The sequence below is a fragment of the Talpa occidentalis genome, unplaced genomic scaffold (genome assembly GCF_014898055.3).
Source record: "Talpa occidentalis isolate TD23 unplaced genomic scaffold, MPIMG_talOcc4v2.1 talOcc4.2, whole genome shotgun sequence".
Lineage (NCBI taxonomy): Eukaryota > Metazoa > Chordata > Mammalia > Eulipotyphla > Talpidae > Talpa > Talpa occidentalis.
Window position 1 is genome coordinate 124,839,948 of NW_023602073.1, and position 16,396 is coordinate 124,856,343.

The 16,396-nt window shown below is 34.8% G+C and overlaps 1 protein-coding gene across 4 annotated transcripts in view; it reads right to left on the minus strand.

Moving 5' to 3' along the window:
• The window catches only part of PTPRK (protein tyrosine phosphatase receptor type K), a 524,091-nt gene that overhangs the window by 317,749 nt on the left and 189,946 nt on the right, over positions 1-16,396 (minus strand). For all 4 annotated transcript variants that reach the window (XM_054697815.1, XM_054697816.1, XM_054697814.1 and 1 more), the window contains exon 3: positions 4,655-4,926. In XM_054697815.1, coding sequence (XP_054553790.1) covers positions 4,655-4,926 — 272 coding nt within the window. The remainder of the gene's footprint in view (positions 1-4,654; positions 4,927-16,396) is intronic.

Sequence of the window (16,396 nt, forward strand, 5' to 3'; positions counted from 1 at the left end):
TATCACTTTTCAAACGTCTGGCCAAACCCCCATAGTTTTCATCACGCATCATTTTTGTGATTAATGATGTGTGCCCAGTTAATGGAAAACAGCAGATTAGGTTTCCACTAATAGTTTTGGAAGTTGTATCTGCCTGCCTCATTTGGTAACAACCTTACTGTTCAGTAAGAAAGTAATGGATTAAATCCCAAAGCAGAACTTACTTTTACACATACAAGACAGGTCAGGTTTCCAGAGTGGGGAAAATTACACTTTTAGAGGTATGCTGATTTTCAGTTGATATTCTATACTGGCATAATACCTCAATGTTTTATTTTTGTTTTATTTTTCTTTTTATTTGTATTTTGCAATCAATCTAAAATCCAGAGTACTTATGTGAGGCCTATAAAAATAAGTAGAATTAGTAACTGGTAACCGTGGCAAATAAAACAAATGTAATAATTTCTGTAATTAGTAGATTGAGCTGAAGAGACCTGTATTGTTCTGAAAACACAGGTGAGAAACAGATCTTTATACGTGTGTGTATAAATGTACATATATATAAAATATGTGTATATACAATGCACATGTGTGTATATATATTTTAATATTCACATCAACCCAAAAAGTATTATTACTTAATTATATATTTAAATATAATTACATATATATACATTACATGTCAAATATATATTACAATATCGCTGCAATGTTTATGTCATAAATAAAATTTGTATTTGTTTGTTCTATTTCACTAAAATTAAATAGGTGGTTCCTAATAACTGTGCATTAAGAAAAACAAAGTGGTATACTGGAAAGACACTAGTATAGGAATAGAGGAATCAAGAGGCAGGAATTTAATCCATTTCTGCCTCCAAACTGCTTTACAAATAAATCTATCTTGCTTTCATTTTGTGTACTACATTTTATGTTTATCTCCAGTAAGTCATTTTAAAATTGCTATATAGTTGCAAGTTGTATCTATGTATATCTCCTATTTCCCACCTGAACTAGACACCTCAAGGGTAGACACCACATCAGATACAGGTTTTTCTCTCCTACAGTGCCAAGTTAGACTACAAAATTCTGAAGAGGGCTGTTGCATATATATTCTGAAAAGAATAGTATGGAGGGAGAGGAATAAATAGGCAGAGCACAGTGGATTTTTAGAGCAGTAAATAAAAATATTCTGTATGATACTATAAGGATGGATACATTGCATTATATGTTTTTCTAAACTGCTGGAACATACAATGTCAAGAGTGAATTCTCAGGTTAGTAAGAACTTTGACTAATTATGATGTATTAATGTAGGTTCATCAATTGTAACAAATGAGTTGTTACAATGTAACAACTATGGGAATGGCAACAGGGGGAAGACTACGCATATGTGCAGATTTAGGATACAGGAAATATCTACCTTCCACTAAATGTTACTGTGAACATAAAAACGCTCTAGAAAATTGTCTTTAAAAAAACATAGCATGCTTTCAATACAGAAGAAAATGCTTGATATATATTAAATTTAATAGTTTGCTGATATTTTACATATCCATCATAACATTAACCTGTTACAATAAACAGATTCTATATTCAGATATTTTTTAAAACACTTCGTATATATTAATACATTTAATACTCAACAACCCAATTAAGTAAGTACTATTCTCCTCACTTTCCAGGTAAGGGAAATGCAATCAAAGGGACTGAAAACAGATCCAAGACTGCACAACTGGTAAGCAGTAAAGTCAAGTTGACCCAGGGAAAGGATGGTCCCCAGAGTACATGGGCCTTACCCTGAATTGGGAGACAACCAAAATTCATTCCTTGGAGGACCATTCTTTAATCCAGAATGTCATGTATCTTATTATTTTCTTTTTTCAAATCAGAACTTAAAAGTTTCCTGAGGTTTAAAACTAGACTCCCCTCATTATTGAACCGTCCACAACTTAAGTAATTAAATCACCACATCAATATTGTATCTAGGCATCTGGCAAGATGTAAGGCATGGAAAGACAAACCACACCAAAGATACACCTGTTTCAGATTTTTACTTCAACAGAAAAAAAAATGGTAAGGCAAAGAGTTAGCGGTAAAGTGTAATTTTTATTTCCAATTCAAAGAGTATGACTTTCATACAAAAAATATCCTAAACTAATTATAGACAGTATAAAATAGCCCCAGGGTACTGGGGCTAGTTTCTTTGTGATGGTTAAAGTTGGATAAGGAGTGGGCAGGTTAAAGGGGCGATAAGATAAGAAGTGTCTCATAAAGAAAAGATAAAGGAGTTTCCACTAGAAATATAAGAGAAGATAATTTTTAAAATAGGGCTTTTGTAAAGGATTAAAGAATAAGTTTGGAGACTATAAATCAGTGTAAGAGAAGATGAATAGACTGTTGGACCAATATGAATAATTTCTATGCACATCATACCTACTTAATCTAGTGTCAGGGAAATAAGAAAAAATAAGCAGTACTTCTTTTAGAATGAAAATGAGTAAGCTTCTAGGATGACAAATTGCAATGGCTAAATTTTAATTTTTAAAGAACCATAACAATTCTGAATTAAGCAATAGTCTAAAGTTTTGCATGCTATATCCTTATAGTGAAAATAATACATAAATATAGTTTATGTTATGCTGGTTGTTTGTAATAACTGATGCGGATACAGCTAGTATCTAAATAACACAATCAATGAAAACATCAATCAAGGAATTTATTGAGCACTGAGGACATGAATAAAAAATATTCTACTCTGCTATTTGCTTTCATTGATTGTGAAGTTTTGCAGGTTAAGGAAAAAATATGTGGAAACACATTAAGCAATCATTTAAGAAATGATCTATAACTCAAAGTTTAATCTGTAGCAGAGATATTTATGCATAGGCTTTATGTATTTAGCATTTTTTTCTCTGACAGGAGATCTCCAAAAAGATTTCACTGACCAGGTTGAAACTTAACACAGGCAATTTTTACACTGCTTGCTGAAAAATCTGCGGGTACATATAACCTAGGAAGTCATGTCGTGTAAAATGAGACTAAACAATGATATATTCATCCATCTTGAGGCACTATAGCACAACAGTAAAGTTAACATTACAGAAATATGTGCCATTAGTATAAGCTATTAATATCAATGAAAAGAACTTTAAAAAGTTAGGGAAAAGTAATCCTACATATGCCATTTCTTAATTATAAAGGAATAGAAGTATGATATCATAGATTATTTGTTAGATTCATCGATATCTATGGGTTTTTTTTTAAAGATGCAACTAGCAAATAGCAAATATGATTGAGTACAGGCAACCTGACATCAGATCCTAATTTTTTTAAATATTTTTTATAGATGCACTGCTTAGGTTTTAATTTACTTTTAGGAGGCTATCTATTGACAATATTGTGCTGAATCAGCATTTTTTTTTCTTTTCATAGTTATGTTAAGCTCTAAAGTCAGTGTAAAGACAGTGCTCTGTAGGGGTGACCCAGCAATGACAGTCATCAAGCCACTGATGTCACTGATGAACCCACTGATTTTGCCTTCAGTGCTTTGGCATTAATTTCATATACCTCCACCTCTATCCACCCAACCACCACAGATGCATTCCTCCAAAGGTGCAGGATCTATAAAAGCAGATGGCTTACCCAGACAGAAAAGAAATACCATTCTGCTCAGGAATAATGGAATCAACTAGAACTAATGAAAATCCATTGAAATCTCAACAGACAATCCCTGGACTAAGAACCTTAACGGTAAAACCACACCTATGAAGAATCTTTAAATAAAATGAAAAAAAATCAACTCAAGATGCATGGCTTTCTCCTCCCTCGGGAGTAAAGATGAGCCTAATCTGGATTATTTAAAAAGCTGAAATGAAACTGTTCTTAGCTTATAAATTTCACACTAACAACAATAAAATATATCTTTATATAAATGCATCATCATTAGGCTTAACAAGAAGTTACAAACAGGCAAGTTTTTTAAGGTTTAATCTCAAAGTCTAATTCAAAACTGAACTTTGAAAAGAACTTCATATGTGCAGGCACTAAACCACATGTTGATGACTGTTGAATAACTATTCAAATTGGTAAAGAACTTTTTGTTAAACCACATAAACTAAGTCACCCAAAATACAAAGTATGGGTTGATACTGTTTGTTTTCTGATTGAATCATAATTATACCAAACATTTCTGGGAGGAGAGGAAGGATCCAACGACATGCTGATAATTTTTCTATTTTATGCATATGTTTATACTCCATGTAACTACAATATATAATTATTCAAAATGCCCCCCTTTAGATAACATATTTCATGAAACACTATTTCATGTCTATTTTACAAACATTATCATCAAGAAGTCAGTAAATCAACGCAGCATGACTATTACATTCAACTCAAAAAGACTATTTCTTCCTGAAGAGAGCCATAATCTATCAATAAGTAGCTCTTTGCCAAACAACCAACAGATTTTGAACCTAAGATTACTTTTTTCTAAATATAGAAATAGTTTTTCGACTTTAAAGGTTCTGTGTCAATTTTTTAAACATTTCTTAATGAAGACTGCTGAAGGACTAGAGAGAAAATTTCTCATGCCTATTGGGCTAGTACTTATCCCTGATTATTATTACAACACAGGCAATAACATAAAGGCCCAAACCATAAGAGAAAAGATTACCTGATATTCATTAGGCCAAAAGGTGCTCACTGCTAGCTCAGCCCGAAGCCAGTCTCTACCCGTGAATCCAGTCACATTCCAAATTGGATTGGCAAGTGGCCCTTTATTCACCCTAACTAATATGTTCAAAGTGCCAGGATTGAGCCCTTTCTGGCTATATAACAGGTAACTGAAATCAATACAGTGAGTGTCGTTCTCCTTCATTGTAGGCAGCTGAAGTCTGGCTTTTTCTCCAGTGTCATGATCTGAAGAGTCCACAATCATATAGGAACCTGAAATGACATAATATACAATAAAGCTAAGTATATACATAACCAAAAGGGAATATATAAAAAAAGAGTAGTAAAAATAAAATCAACACATTGAGAATTAAATTTAACTCAGAAAGACGATGTCTGCCAGAATAAAGCAAACAAAAATATCAAATAAGTAGACAAACTGAAATCTTTACTAGTCAACAGACATTGTTCAAAGTATGTAACATGACTTAACTCACTGAATCTGTAAAACAACCTGTTATAATTACTATTTCACAAATTAAGAAATTGAGGCAAAATTAGTCATTACTCGAAGTTAAGTAGGCCATGCTGAACTCTAGACTGCACTATAAAAAAAATTCTAGTCTAACTAAACAGAGGTCAATATATATCAAACAAAAAAGAGAGGGTGCATCTTTGTTTTCTTCTATCCATAGTATTATTGCAGGACAACAGACTAAAGATGCAAACTCTGGAATCATCTATGATTTCTAATCCAAAAATCATCATTTACAGAAGCTGTGTAACCTTCTGCAACGCACTAACCACTGTGAACTTTAGTTCAGGGAATAAAGATGCTTTGCAGTCTAAGTGCGAGGACAGAAGTTCAAAGTGTCAAATGTCTGGAGCTAAAATCCTTAACAGTAGAATCACCTACTTGTAGTCTCACTCATTAAGCTGTCAGCTCATCACCATTGCCACCAATACCACTTTTCCTATAGTCCCTATGATCTTTTAGAACTGCAAGCAACTGGTTTGAAAAAGCACAAACCTACTCTTTGATTTATAACTGTTCATAGCTATCTATTATGGTATGAGATTCAGGACATAACTCGCTTCCACTCATAAGCACTTCACACTTGTGCAGTCTTAGCACTGCAGCAATGATACATAGTACTAAATACAAAATGGTACTTGAGTATCAGCTACAGCTATTAATCTTTCTCATGCCATTGGATTGGCATATCAACAAAGACACATATCAAACAAGTATAAATATACCCAATTATCATGTTTAAGGTAGAATATGCTTTATCGTGGCTAATTCCATTACGTCATTTTAAGAAAAATATATCAGCATAGTGTTACACAATCCAGTGTTAACAGGGTTACATTTGAATCTCTTTCCCTGACCAACTTTTATAATTAATCAAATCTTGTGTCTCCTCCTTAGACACAGTAACTTTTATCCACAACTATGAGGCAAACTAGTTCTATTCACACTCAATGACAGGTTCAAATCACAAAAGATAAAAAACCAAAATTTCAAAACTGGGCAAATTCTGTCCAGTGGTATTCTACAGTTCAAAATTTTTCTGAAGATTTCATATGATAACTCCATTAGTAACTAAGAACTAATGATCCCACTTTCACTTCATTTTTCCCAGTTTTCATCTTTTTTTTTGTAACCTGGAATTCTTAATTTATCTCCCTGACTTTTACAGATTGCACACTAATAAATGAATTGGTCAGTTGTTTGTGCTTGTATTTTTTTCTTTTGAATTTGCGTCTGTTTTTAAACAGGATATCCTGGATCTCAACCTAATTTATACAAACAGGATGTTTCTATTCTTGGTTATATTCACATTTTTCTTAAGTCCACAGCTAATATGTTGCGATATCTTTCAAATTTATTACAGCAAAGCAGACCACACTGCTTTTAACTAGAACTAGTTCAAGGGCTTGGATAAGTTACTTTATGTTATTGGATCCCAGCTTCTTCTCAAATTTGTGACCTATTTCACTACTACAACAGTTTTTCTTTTTAATGATATATAATGGCACTAGTGGGTTTAAATTTTTCTTACAAGTCTGCATCAATTATGGCTTCAGATTGCCAATTTTAAAACAGTGCTTTCTAAGTGATTTACAGGCTTTCAAATAGTTACATTCTTTATAAATTAACTTTTGGTGTAAAATATGTTTAGTCTCACATTTTAATTATGTGGTATGATATTTACCATTAAGACCACTTAGCAATTTTCAGCCAGTTGCACTTTTAAGCTACAATAATTTTCTGATGAAGGAAATGAGATGGGCAAAGTATATTAATTTGTACGAATTAACAATTTGATCCTCAGAAAAAGAAAAGTCACCAAATAAGAGCTTGTCCAAACTATTTCATCATTTCAAGGAAATCCAATCCAAGTTGAGTAAAATTTTTAAGATGTGCTAATATTTTATTTCTATCAAATATTTCTGTTAAATGAGTTTCTTTCTAAACAGTCTATTGATACATGTTCTATGTGCTAATGGATAAAATGTATTTATTGCATAATTCAGAAAAGGATTAAGCAAACACAATAAAAGATCATCTGATTCCTTCACCAATTTAGTATATATAGTGGCAATTTACATAGCAAGGAAGGTAGCTGCCCCCTCCATCATCCCAAACATAAGGAACACCATGCTTTTTTTTTTTTTTTCCAGCTTCTAAAAATTACTTCTACAGTCTCCCTGGCTCCCTGGATAACTAGTTAACCAACCCTGCACTTCCCTCAACATACACATCCCTCACACTTTGTATTTCAAGGTGTTTTTTTTTTTTTTTGGAGGGGGGGGTTCTTCTACCAACTAACAAATCCCTGGTATTTCGAACAGAGTTCAGTTCTACTTAGCTATGATTAGTTATCTTAAATCTGAAAAATGAAACACTGATGCCACACACAGGTAATGTACAACTAACTTTATCTCCAATAATGTGACCTTACAAAAATTCTTTAGTCTCTTGAACAACAGAATTCTCAAAAATATCACATAAGCTGAAGGAGAAAAATGTATATGCTAACAATAATAATAATAAAGTGCAACATTTCTGGAGAGATTTGGGCCCTTAATCATACATACTTTCTGTATAAATTTTAATAAACTGATATAGGGTTATTTAACTCCCCCAGAAGAATAAAACTACTCTCTTTAAAAGCACAAGAGGGGATGGGCCTCCCCGGTGGCGCAGCAGTTGAGTGCTGGGTTGTGAAGCTGCCCCCAGCCTCTGCAGTGCCGGTTCGATCCCCGGCTGCTCCCAGCCACTGGAAGAGGGTCCCACATGGCGCGCAGACCTCTCCTGCCGCCCGCTGCTCCCCTCAGCAGTGTACTTCGGTCCTTCTGCCTGCTCTGCTCCCCGCTCTGGCTCTGGTGAATTCTCTCACCCTCCCACGCTTCTGACTGTACCCAGTGCTTCTATAAATAAAAAAAATAATTCTTTTAAAAATAAAAATAAAAGCACAAGAGGGGAGAGAAGAGCACAAGGGACTATGGTTGGTGAAGGTTCGTGGGTGAATTAGTGGTGGGGATTTTACAGGGAATACACAAAGATGTAAAAGATATAAATAAAAAAACAATAAAAGCACCCTGATTCATTCATAGTCTAACCAAAAGACAGATCACAAAGAAAACCAAACAGTGAAAACGTAAAGTATTTATTAACTATAACACGTATTTCTTTAAAGTTGTAAAGAGAATTGTTCCAAAGAACCGTAATACAAAGAAAGGGGAGATCTCCCCTTGTGGCGCAGCGGTTGAGCGCTGGGCTGCGAAGCTGCCACAGCCTCTGCAGCACCAGTTCAATCCCCAGCCACCAGCGAGGGTCCCATATGTCGTGGCGCGCCTGCTGCTCCCCTCAGCAGTGTATTTTGGTCCATCTGCCTGTTCTGTTCCCCCTCTGGCTCTGGTGAATTCTCTTACCCTCCTGCGCTTCTGACTGTACCCAGTGCTTCAATCAATCAATCAATGGAAAATGTGAAAAGGGAGTGAAGGTTACTGAGAATCAGATCTCCTTAGCAAAGGTGTGGATCCAGCTCACTGGATGATGAAGCTGCTGGGTAGTCCAGGTCAGAGTTGGTCCAGTTAGGTAGGCAGGAAACACCCTCATGGACACGGAGATGCAAGGATGGGATGTGTGATGTGCATGCTGGGACAACAAGGTGGTCACCATGCTAGGGTTGGGCTGCAAGCTCACTGAAGGGCTGCATGTACTGAGCACATGACCGGACAATTGCCAGCTACATAGTACATCAAGAAAAAACTAAAACAGGGCCTCCCTGGTGGCGCCAGGGGTTAAGGTGCAGCCTATGAAGCTATCCACAAGCCATTGAAGCAAGAGTTCAATCCCCAGCCATGGAGGGGACCCACATGGCAGAGCAGACCTCTCCTGACTCGCCCACTGCTCCCCTTAGCAGTGTACTTTTGTCAATCTACCTGTTCTGTTGCCCACTCTGTCTCTGGTGAATCCTCTCACTCCCCATACCTCTGGCCTGTACCCCAGTTCTTGTATGCATAAATAAATAAATCTTTTAAAAAAGAAGGGGAAGAAACTAAAATAGAAGCACAATTCAAAAAGGGCTTTAAACCTCCCCATATTTTTTTAATAAAATGTTCCACGTTAATAAAATGTCTCTTCAGCACCCCCTATTGACAAATCCAGCACAATGGAGAAATGCTGAATGGGTGGGTCCAGCTCTACTATTACAGAGCGGGTAATGAAGTCTGGTTTTGTTTTTGTTATTTAAAATACTGTGTTTGTGTTTTTTTTTTAATTTTGGGGGGAAATTGTGCTTTTTGTTGTTTTTTTAATGAATGTCTTTATACCAACAAATTGGATAATCTAGATGAAGTGTACAAATTTTTAGAAGCATACAACCTTCTGAGACTGAACCAAGAAGGAACAGGAAGGTCTGATCAGACCAACTACAAGCAAGGAATTTGAAATTGAATCAAGTCTCTCCAAAAAACAAAAGCTCAAGATTAGTTTCATTAGCAAGTTTTACCAAATGTTCAAAGGGACCAGTATCACTGATGAACATACATGCAAAAATCCTCAACATAGTCTCAGTAAACTGAATTCAATAATACATTAAAAGGATCATACATCATGACCAAGTGACATTTTTTCCAGGGACACAAAGGTGATTCAACATTCACAAATGAATTAATGTAATTCACCCCATCAACAAAAGGAAAGATAAAAATCATATGATCATGTCAATAGATGCAGAGATAGCATCTGACAAGATTCAATATCCATGTACGATACAAACTCTTAAATGAATGTGACAGAAGAACATAATAAAGGCTGTATATAACAAACTCACAGGAATATCACTCAATGGTGGGAAATTGAAAGTTTTTCCTCTTAGATCAGGTACAAAACTAGAATGTCCACTTTACCACTACTATTGGAAGACCTGGCAAGAGAAATTAGGCAAGAGAAAGAATTTGCACTATTTGCAAATTCAAACATGAAGTTTGAATTTGAATTTGGAGCTATGAGGCAATGTACTGATAACTGGCACAGCATTGAGAGCCTTATACATAGAAGAAGTGAAATAAATATTTATTAGTTTGATAGTTTAATGGCTGAATGAATGAGGAAACAAAGAGTTTAATACAAAAACAACATATCATTGATGAGGAAGAACCAGTTCTATTGGTACATGAACTAAATTATCAGAAAACAACAAAACAACCATAAAAATAAAACAAATAACTGGAATTATGCTGCTTCCACATTGGATCATTTGATGAAAGAGTATAATGTTTGAAAGTAAACACTTAACATTTTTGTCAGAGCCACTAATGAGTATATTGAGGAAACTTCCGGTAAAGCAATTTTACACTCTTAAAAATCTTCAAGGACAGGGCCTCCCCTGGTGGCACAGTGGCTGAGTGCTGGGCTGCGAAGCTGCCCGCAGCCTCTGCAGGGCCGGTTCGATCCCCGGTCCCCACCAAGGGTCCCACATGGCGCACAGACCTCTCCTGCCGCACCTGCTGCTCCCCTCAGCAGTGTATTCCTCGTCAGTCTGCCTGTTCTGTTCCCCACTCTGGCTCTGGTTAATTCTCTCACCCCCCCCGCACTTCTGACTGTACCCAGTGCTTGTCTAAATAAATAAATAAATCTTTAAAAAAAAAAAAAAAACTTCAAGGGCATCAAAGAGCTTTTGATTCTGTGAAATTTATCAATATTGACCAAATTAGAGACTCTTTGAAAACATTTATTAATTCATTTAAGATTAACAGTAATAAACCCATTATATTAACTTAACCTAAATTACATTTTATGAAAAAAAATCACTATATTCCCCAGAACAAATAGTATGAAAGGAACAACTGTCTAAATTTATTGCAAATCTCATTAGTGCCCGACTTAAAAAATAACTAGAACTCAATGGAATACTCCTCAGCTACTGAGAAAGATTAAAGTATATCTTTAATGACAATATGGATGGAATTTGGAGGGATGATGCTAAGTGATGTAAGTCAGAAAAGAAAAGACAATTACCAGATGCTTTCATTCTTTACATAATGTAAATAACCAAAGAAAGCAAAATGACAAAACTAATTCTGTGATAAAGGGACAGTGTGAGGGAGGGAGGAGGGAATAGAGGGTTCTGTGATAGTGTAGCAACACAGAAGCTTCAGTGGTAGGTAAACAATCATGTACACATGTCAAGGTGTGAAGTTGGATCCTGAAATTACAATGATCATGTAAATAAATGATAAATCAATAAAATTTGATAAGAATTTTAAAAGGAGCTATTTTTGAAAGAAAAAATACTAGATTCTCACTTTTACTTCAATTAGTCTGTTGTAGCATCACACCTCATGTTGCCTCAGGGAAATTCTACCACACACTCATGAGAAAATGAGAGGAAAAAAAAGGGAAAACAATGTTTTAGTGTTGGCATATCAATAGTTCTGACATCATGGACCCTCTGTGGTCCCTGGACTACATGTGAAGAAATACCATATTTTGATCTGCATAATTCCATTCACCTATTACTTTAATGAAAACATTTTATCAGTGCTTTTTATTTATATTGAGTCTACTTCACTCAGTCTCTGCTTATTCTATGAAACAACGTCTACACTGAGATATAGAATGTCTGGTGAATAAAAACTGAAACAGCCGAATTTTGTACAGCAATATAAACATAAAGGGTGTGTGTGTGAGAGAGAGAGGCAGAGACAGAGACAGAGAGAGTGAAGGGGGGCCATGGTTGGGGGGATGCAGGTTTAGTCTAAGGAATTAGCCCAGGTGATTATGGAAGCTAAAGAAGTCAAGATGCAGAAGTACCAATGGTGTAGTCTGAGTTGCATCCAAAGGCTACATAATATTCTATCCTAACATGAAAACCATTTTTTTGTGTTCTAAAGACCATTTTGAATAGCTACCAAAGCACCAACACACAGCAAAACAGTTGTTCCTTGACAATCAGTGATTTTCCTAGTAGAAGCAAAGGACATGCCAGAAACTGCCTAGGTGAAAAAACTGAAGACATTGGACAGTAAAGTAGTTTCATGTCCAGTCAGCTTAAGAAGCAATAATCAGCATATCTGGGTAGAAAGAATAGTAAAAACAGAAATCATTATTTGGGTCCCAAACCATCCAGGATGATTTGTTGTTGTTGTAAAATTAATGTTTCTAAACATTTATCTTGCTGTTAGCTTTATGCTGAAGACAATATGCCACAGACCTACTTTTCCATACTATTTTTCAGTTTCTCAGATCCTTTTATCAAGATTCTTCCTTCTACCCCTTTTTTCTCAGTCTCATTACAAAGTAAAATAATAATATACCAAGTTACTAAAACTAAAAACCTAGGAATAAGTATGATTTTTCCTGATTTTGAAACCACTTTGATTTTAACTTTCTTCTTGTGAGGAAATTTCAAATCTCTCTAGCAATTCCTGATGTCCCATTCCCAAATGACGGCCTCATTCATCTGTTTCATTTGATCTTGACTATTTTTGTCATTCTCCCATCATCTCTCAAGAGTACAGCTAGAGAGATTTTATAACTACCACACTAGCAGCCCTACAATAATTTTCTTCAAGCAGTAAGACTAATTTTTTTCAAAACATACCATTAATCTTTCCACATACCCACATTACAATGAGAATAAAATTCAAACACCTTAGACTACTAGCATTAATAGCCTAGCACAATCTGGCCCCTGCCTTCCTCTCTCATATTTTTCTCATGCCCCTTTTTTCTCTTACTCAATGTATCTCTGAAACAGTGAACTTCCTTCTGTCTTTTGAAAATATAAGATTTTGCCTGCCTCAGTATCTTTACACTGGATTGTCTTTTGTTTGAAATGCGCTCTTCTCAGCTGCCATGAATTGGTGAATCACTTCTTGGTCTGTTAATTAAAGTTGTTCCTCCTAGGACTCTTTCTTAATATATCATTCTTTATTTTTTCCATTATAGGCCTGGTTAACCAATAATTTCCATTTTATTTTTTTATCTGACTGAAAACCTCAACAAAAGTTTAGATCTAATCAATCTTGTTCATTCAAAAATCTAGAGCAAGGTTTAGAGAATTCATATGAAGCAGGATATTTTTGAAACAAAATCTGACAACAATCTGTGTTTCCTGAACTTGGCCACAGCACGTCAACAATGTTCTCTTATGTACACCATATACACTCTGTCTATATATCTCCCTAAACCTAGTGCAAAGTTTTGAAGATAAGAATCCTCGTTTTCCTCTTAGCATCTAACAGGGGGTTTTGTAACTATAAACTCTTGGTGAACTCAATTGAAGGCAAGCAAAGATGAAGAACATTAAAAATAATAACAGTATTGCTTTCAAGGATAGAACAAAAAAACATTTTAAAAATCATGGAATTTGTAATGACTTTAAACAAATGATTTCATTTACCAAGAAAAGCCGTTATGCTGGTAAAGCTAACAAAGGTGCCCTTACTTTTCTGCATGTTCTATTATTAGTTCTTCAAACTTTTACACTCTATTATTTCTTAAGATAATGCTTCTCCCTCAAATAAAGTTCACCCGCTACATCATACAGTTTCTTTCTAAATGACAGAATGTGGTACAAACAATAAAATGTCCTATTAGAAAAAGTAAATTCATCCCTCAAATTCCAATCCAAAAAAAAAAACCACCTAAACTAGCATCTTCACAGGATTCTATTTCCACCAACTGTATTCTCTCTACAATGTCCTTTCCATTGCCTTGACAAAATATAAAATCACTTCACTCACATTCTTCAGAAATAAAATTTCTCCTAATTCCTGAATAAGGACTTTGTATTTGTTCTAGGTAGCTGACTTACATTTGATAATAGAAAAATGGCTATATATTTAAAAGTTGTTAAGAGAATAGATCATAAAAGTTATAATCACAAAAGAAAAATGGTAAGTACATATGGTGAGTATGGTGATAGATAGTAATGAGACTTACAATGGTTGTTTCACAATGTATACAAACATCAAAACATTATGTTGTAAACTGAAATTAATATAGCATTATATGTCAACTGTATCCTTAATTTTAAAAACAGTAAAATGTCTTAATTTTAGATAACAGTGTATAGAATTTTTAGACAACACAACATAATTAAAAGAATATTAGGGAAATTTTACCATATTTCTCCTTGGGAGATTAGTTTGCTCAGGGAATTTAGTTGCTAATTGTTAAGATTGGGACTGGGCACACACTGTGCTTTAATTTAATTCCCTTTCCCTACAACATCTTAGAAGGCAAATATAGGAATCTACTTGGCCCTTAAAATTTGCTATTTTTCTCTCTGTGAACTTTGAGGATTCCAGTTTCCCACCTCCTACCTATTTAACTATCTAACTGGCAAGTACTTTAACCTTTCTCTTTCCTAATTTCCTAACCTTAAAATGCCTATATCCTGAGGTCTGCTATGATAACTAAAAGAAATTTTATATATATATATATATAATATAAAATCACATACATACACAATGGCCTAAAGACTACTAATTAAGTAGGTACTTAATATCTCTGTTCCTTTGTACATATTTATTACTTTATTCAATAGCAGAGAGAATATCAAGCTGGGAGATGCATTACAATGACATTTTCAAGGGCAAAAAATGACATAAAATATTAAAGAATGAAAGACTTAAAATTTTCCAATTCAGTGAGCCTTAAACCTTTCTTAACTCCTACCTTCATCACTCCACCTGACTCTTCCATCCAATGTGCCAACCTTCTTTTCCAGCTCTTCCCTTCCTATTCCTTGTTAATGCTCTGTCTTCAAAAGCTGATGTAAATATTCATATATCTAAGTTTAAGATCCCCTATTCTAAAATTTCAAAAATTTCTGAAATCTTGCAACTCTCCCGTGGCTATCTAATTTTCATAGCTTTTATATTATGTATTACTGAAGTGTTTTGAGTAGCAGCTGCTAAAATAAAAAGCAACTTGAAGTAGAAGACTCAGAAGTGTGTTATCCCAAAAGGCAAGAGAGGAATCTTTGACTTGAGCCAATATTTGCCTTTTCAAAGAAACCAACTTTTGCGAAGAACAATGAAATATAAGATAAGGTAGTACATCCTGCTGTCTATATAAACTGCCTAACAACTGAATATCATACTAATAATCCCAGCCATTGTCTGGATATACTTTAACTCAATGATGGAAGGTAAAAACTTAAGAACAGTAGAGAGGGCCTCCCCCGGTGGCACAGTGGTTGAGCGCTGGGCAACAAAGCTGCCCGCAGCCTCTGCAGCACTGGTTCGATCCCCGGCCGCCAGCGAGGGTCCCACATAGCGCACAGACCTCTCCTGCCACGCCCGCTGCTCCCCTCAACAGTGTATTTCGTCCATCTGCCTGTTCTGCTCTCTGCTCTGGCTCTGGTGAATTCTCTCACCCTCCCATGCTTCTAACTGTACCCAGTGCTTGAATGAATGAATGAATGAATGAATGAATGAATGAATAAATAAATAAATCTTTTTAAAAAAAAAATCAGCAGAGACTGACCTATATTTGCCTACAAATGGATATCTTCCAAGTCAAAATTTCTACTCAGTATTCACAGTATGTCTTAAGGTACCAAAAACCTTCTTTACTAAACATAAATGAAGTTTTATTTTGATTCAAAATTAATAACAAGAACTCTTGAAACAAGCAAAAGGCAAATATTGATCAATTAAAGAACTTAGGTTGAACATAATCTCTCAACTGAGTTCTCAGGTTCAGGGGAAATCAGGCTACAAGAGAAGTTCAACTGACAACCAAGTAAGTAGCTTCCTTTTTTAGACTATAAGGAAGATGAAAGTTTTAACTATAGAAGACATTTCATAAGATATGAAAGAAAGGAAAAATGTATATTCCACAGTTATTCAAATGAAAGCATATTCTTATCTATGAAATGATTAAAAAGTCAGACATGAGATTCTTACTCTGGTTCTGACTTAACTACCACAACAATCCACCATCCCATTACCATTTTACAAACGAAAATGTAGGTCCAGAAAAGATAACTGTCTTAAGATATAATAAAAATACTATTTGAGAGTACGGTTGTGGGAATTATCAAAGTAAAAACATTTTTTACCTTTAATTTAAAACATTATATAAATCAAATTTCTGCTTGCTTTATATAAGGTTTCTGTATTAGAAGGCATAAGAGAAAGACAAGGAAAAGGGACTGAGAGCATAAAATGAAAAAAAAAAAAAAAAAAAGATGAATTGAGTATAGAGAAGTGA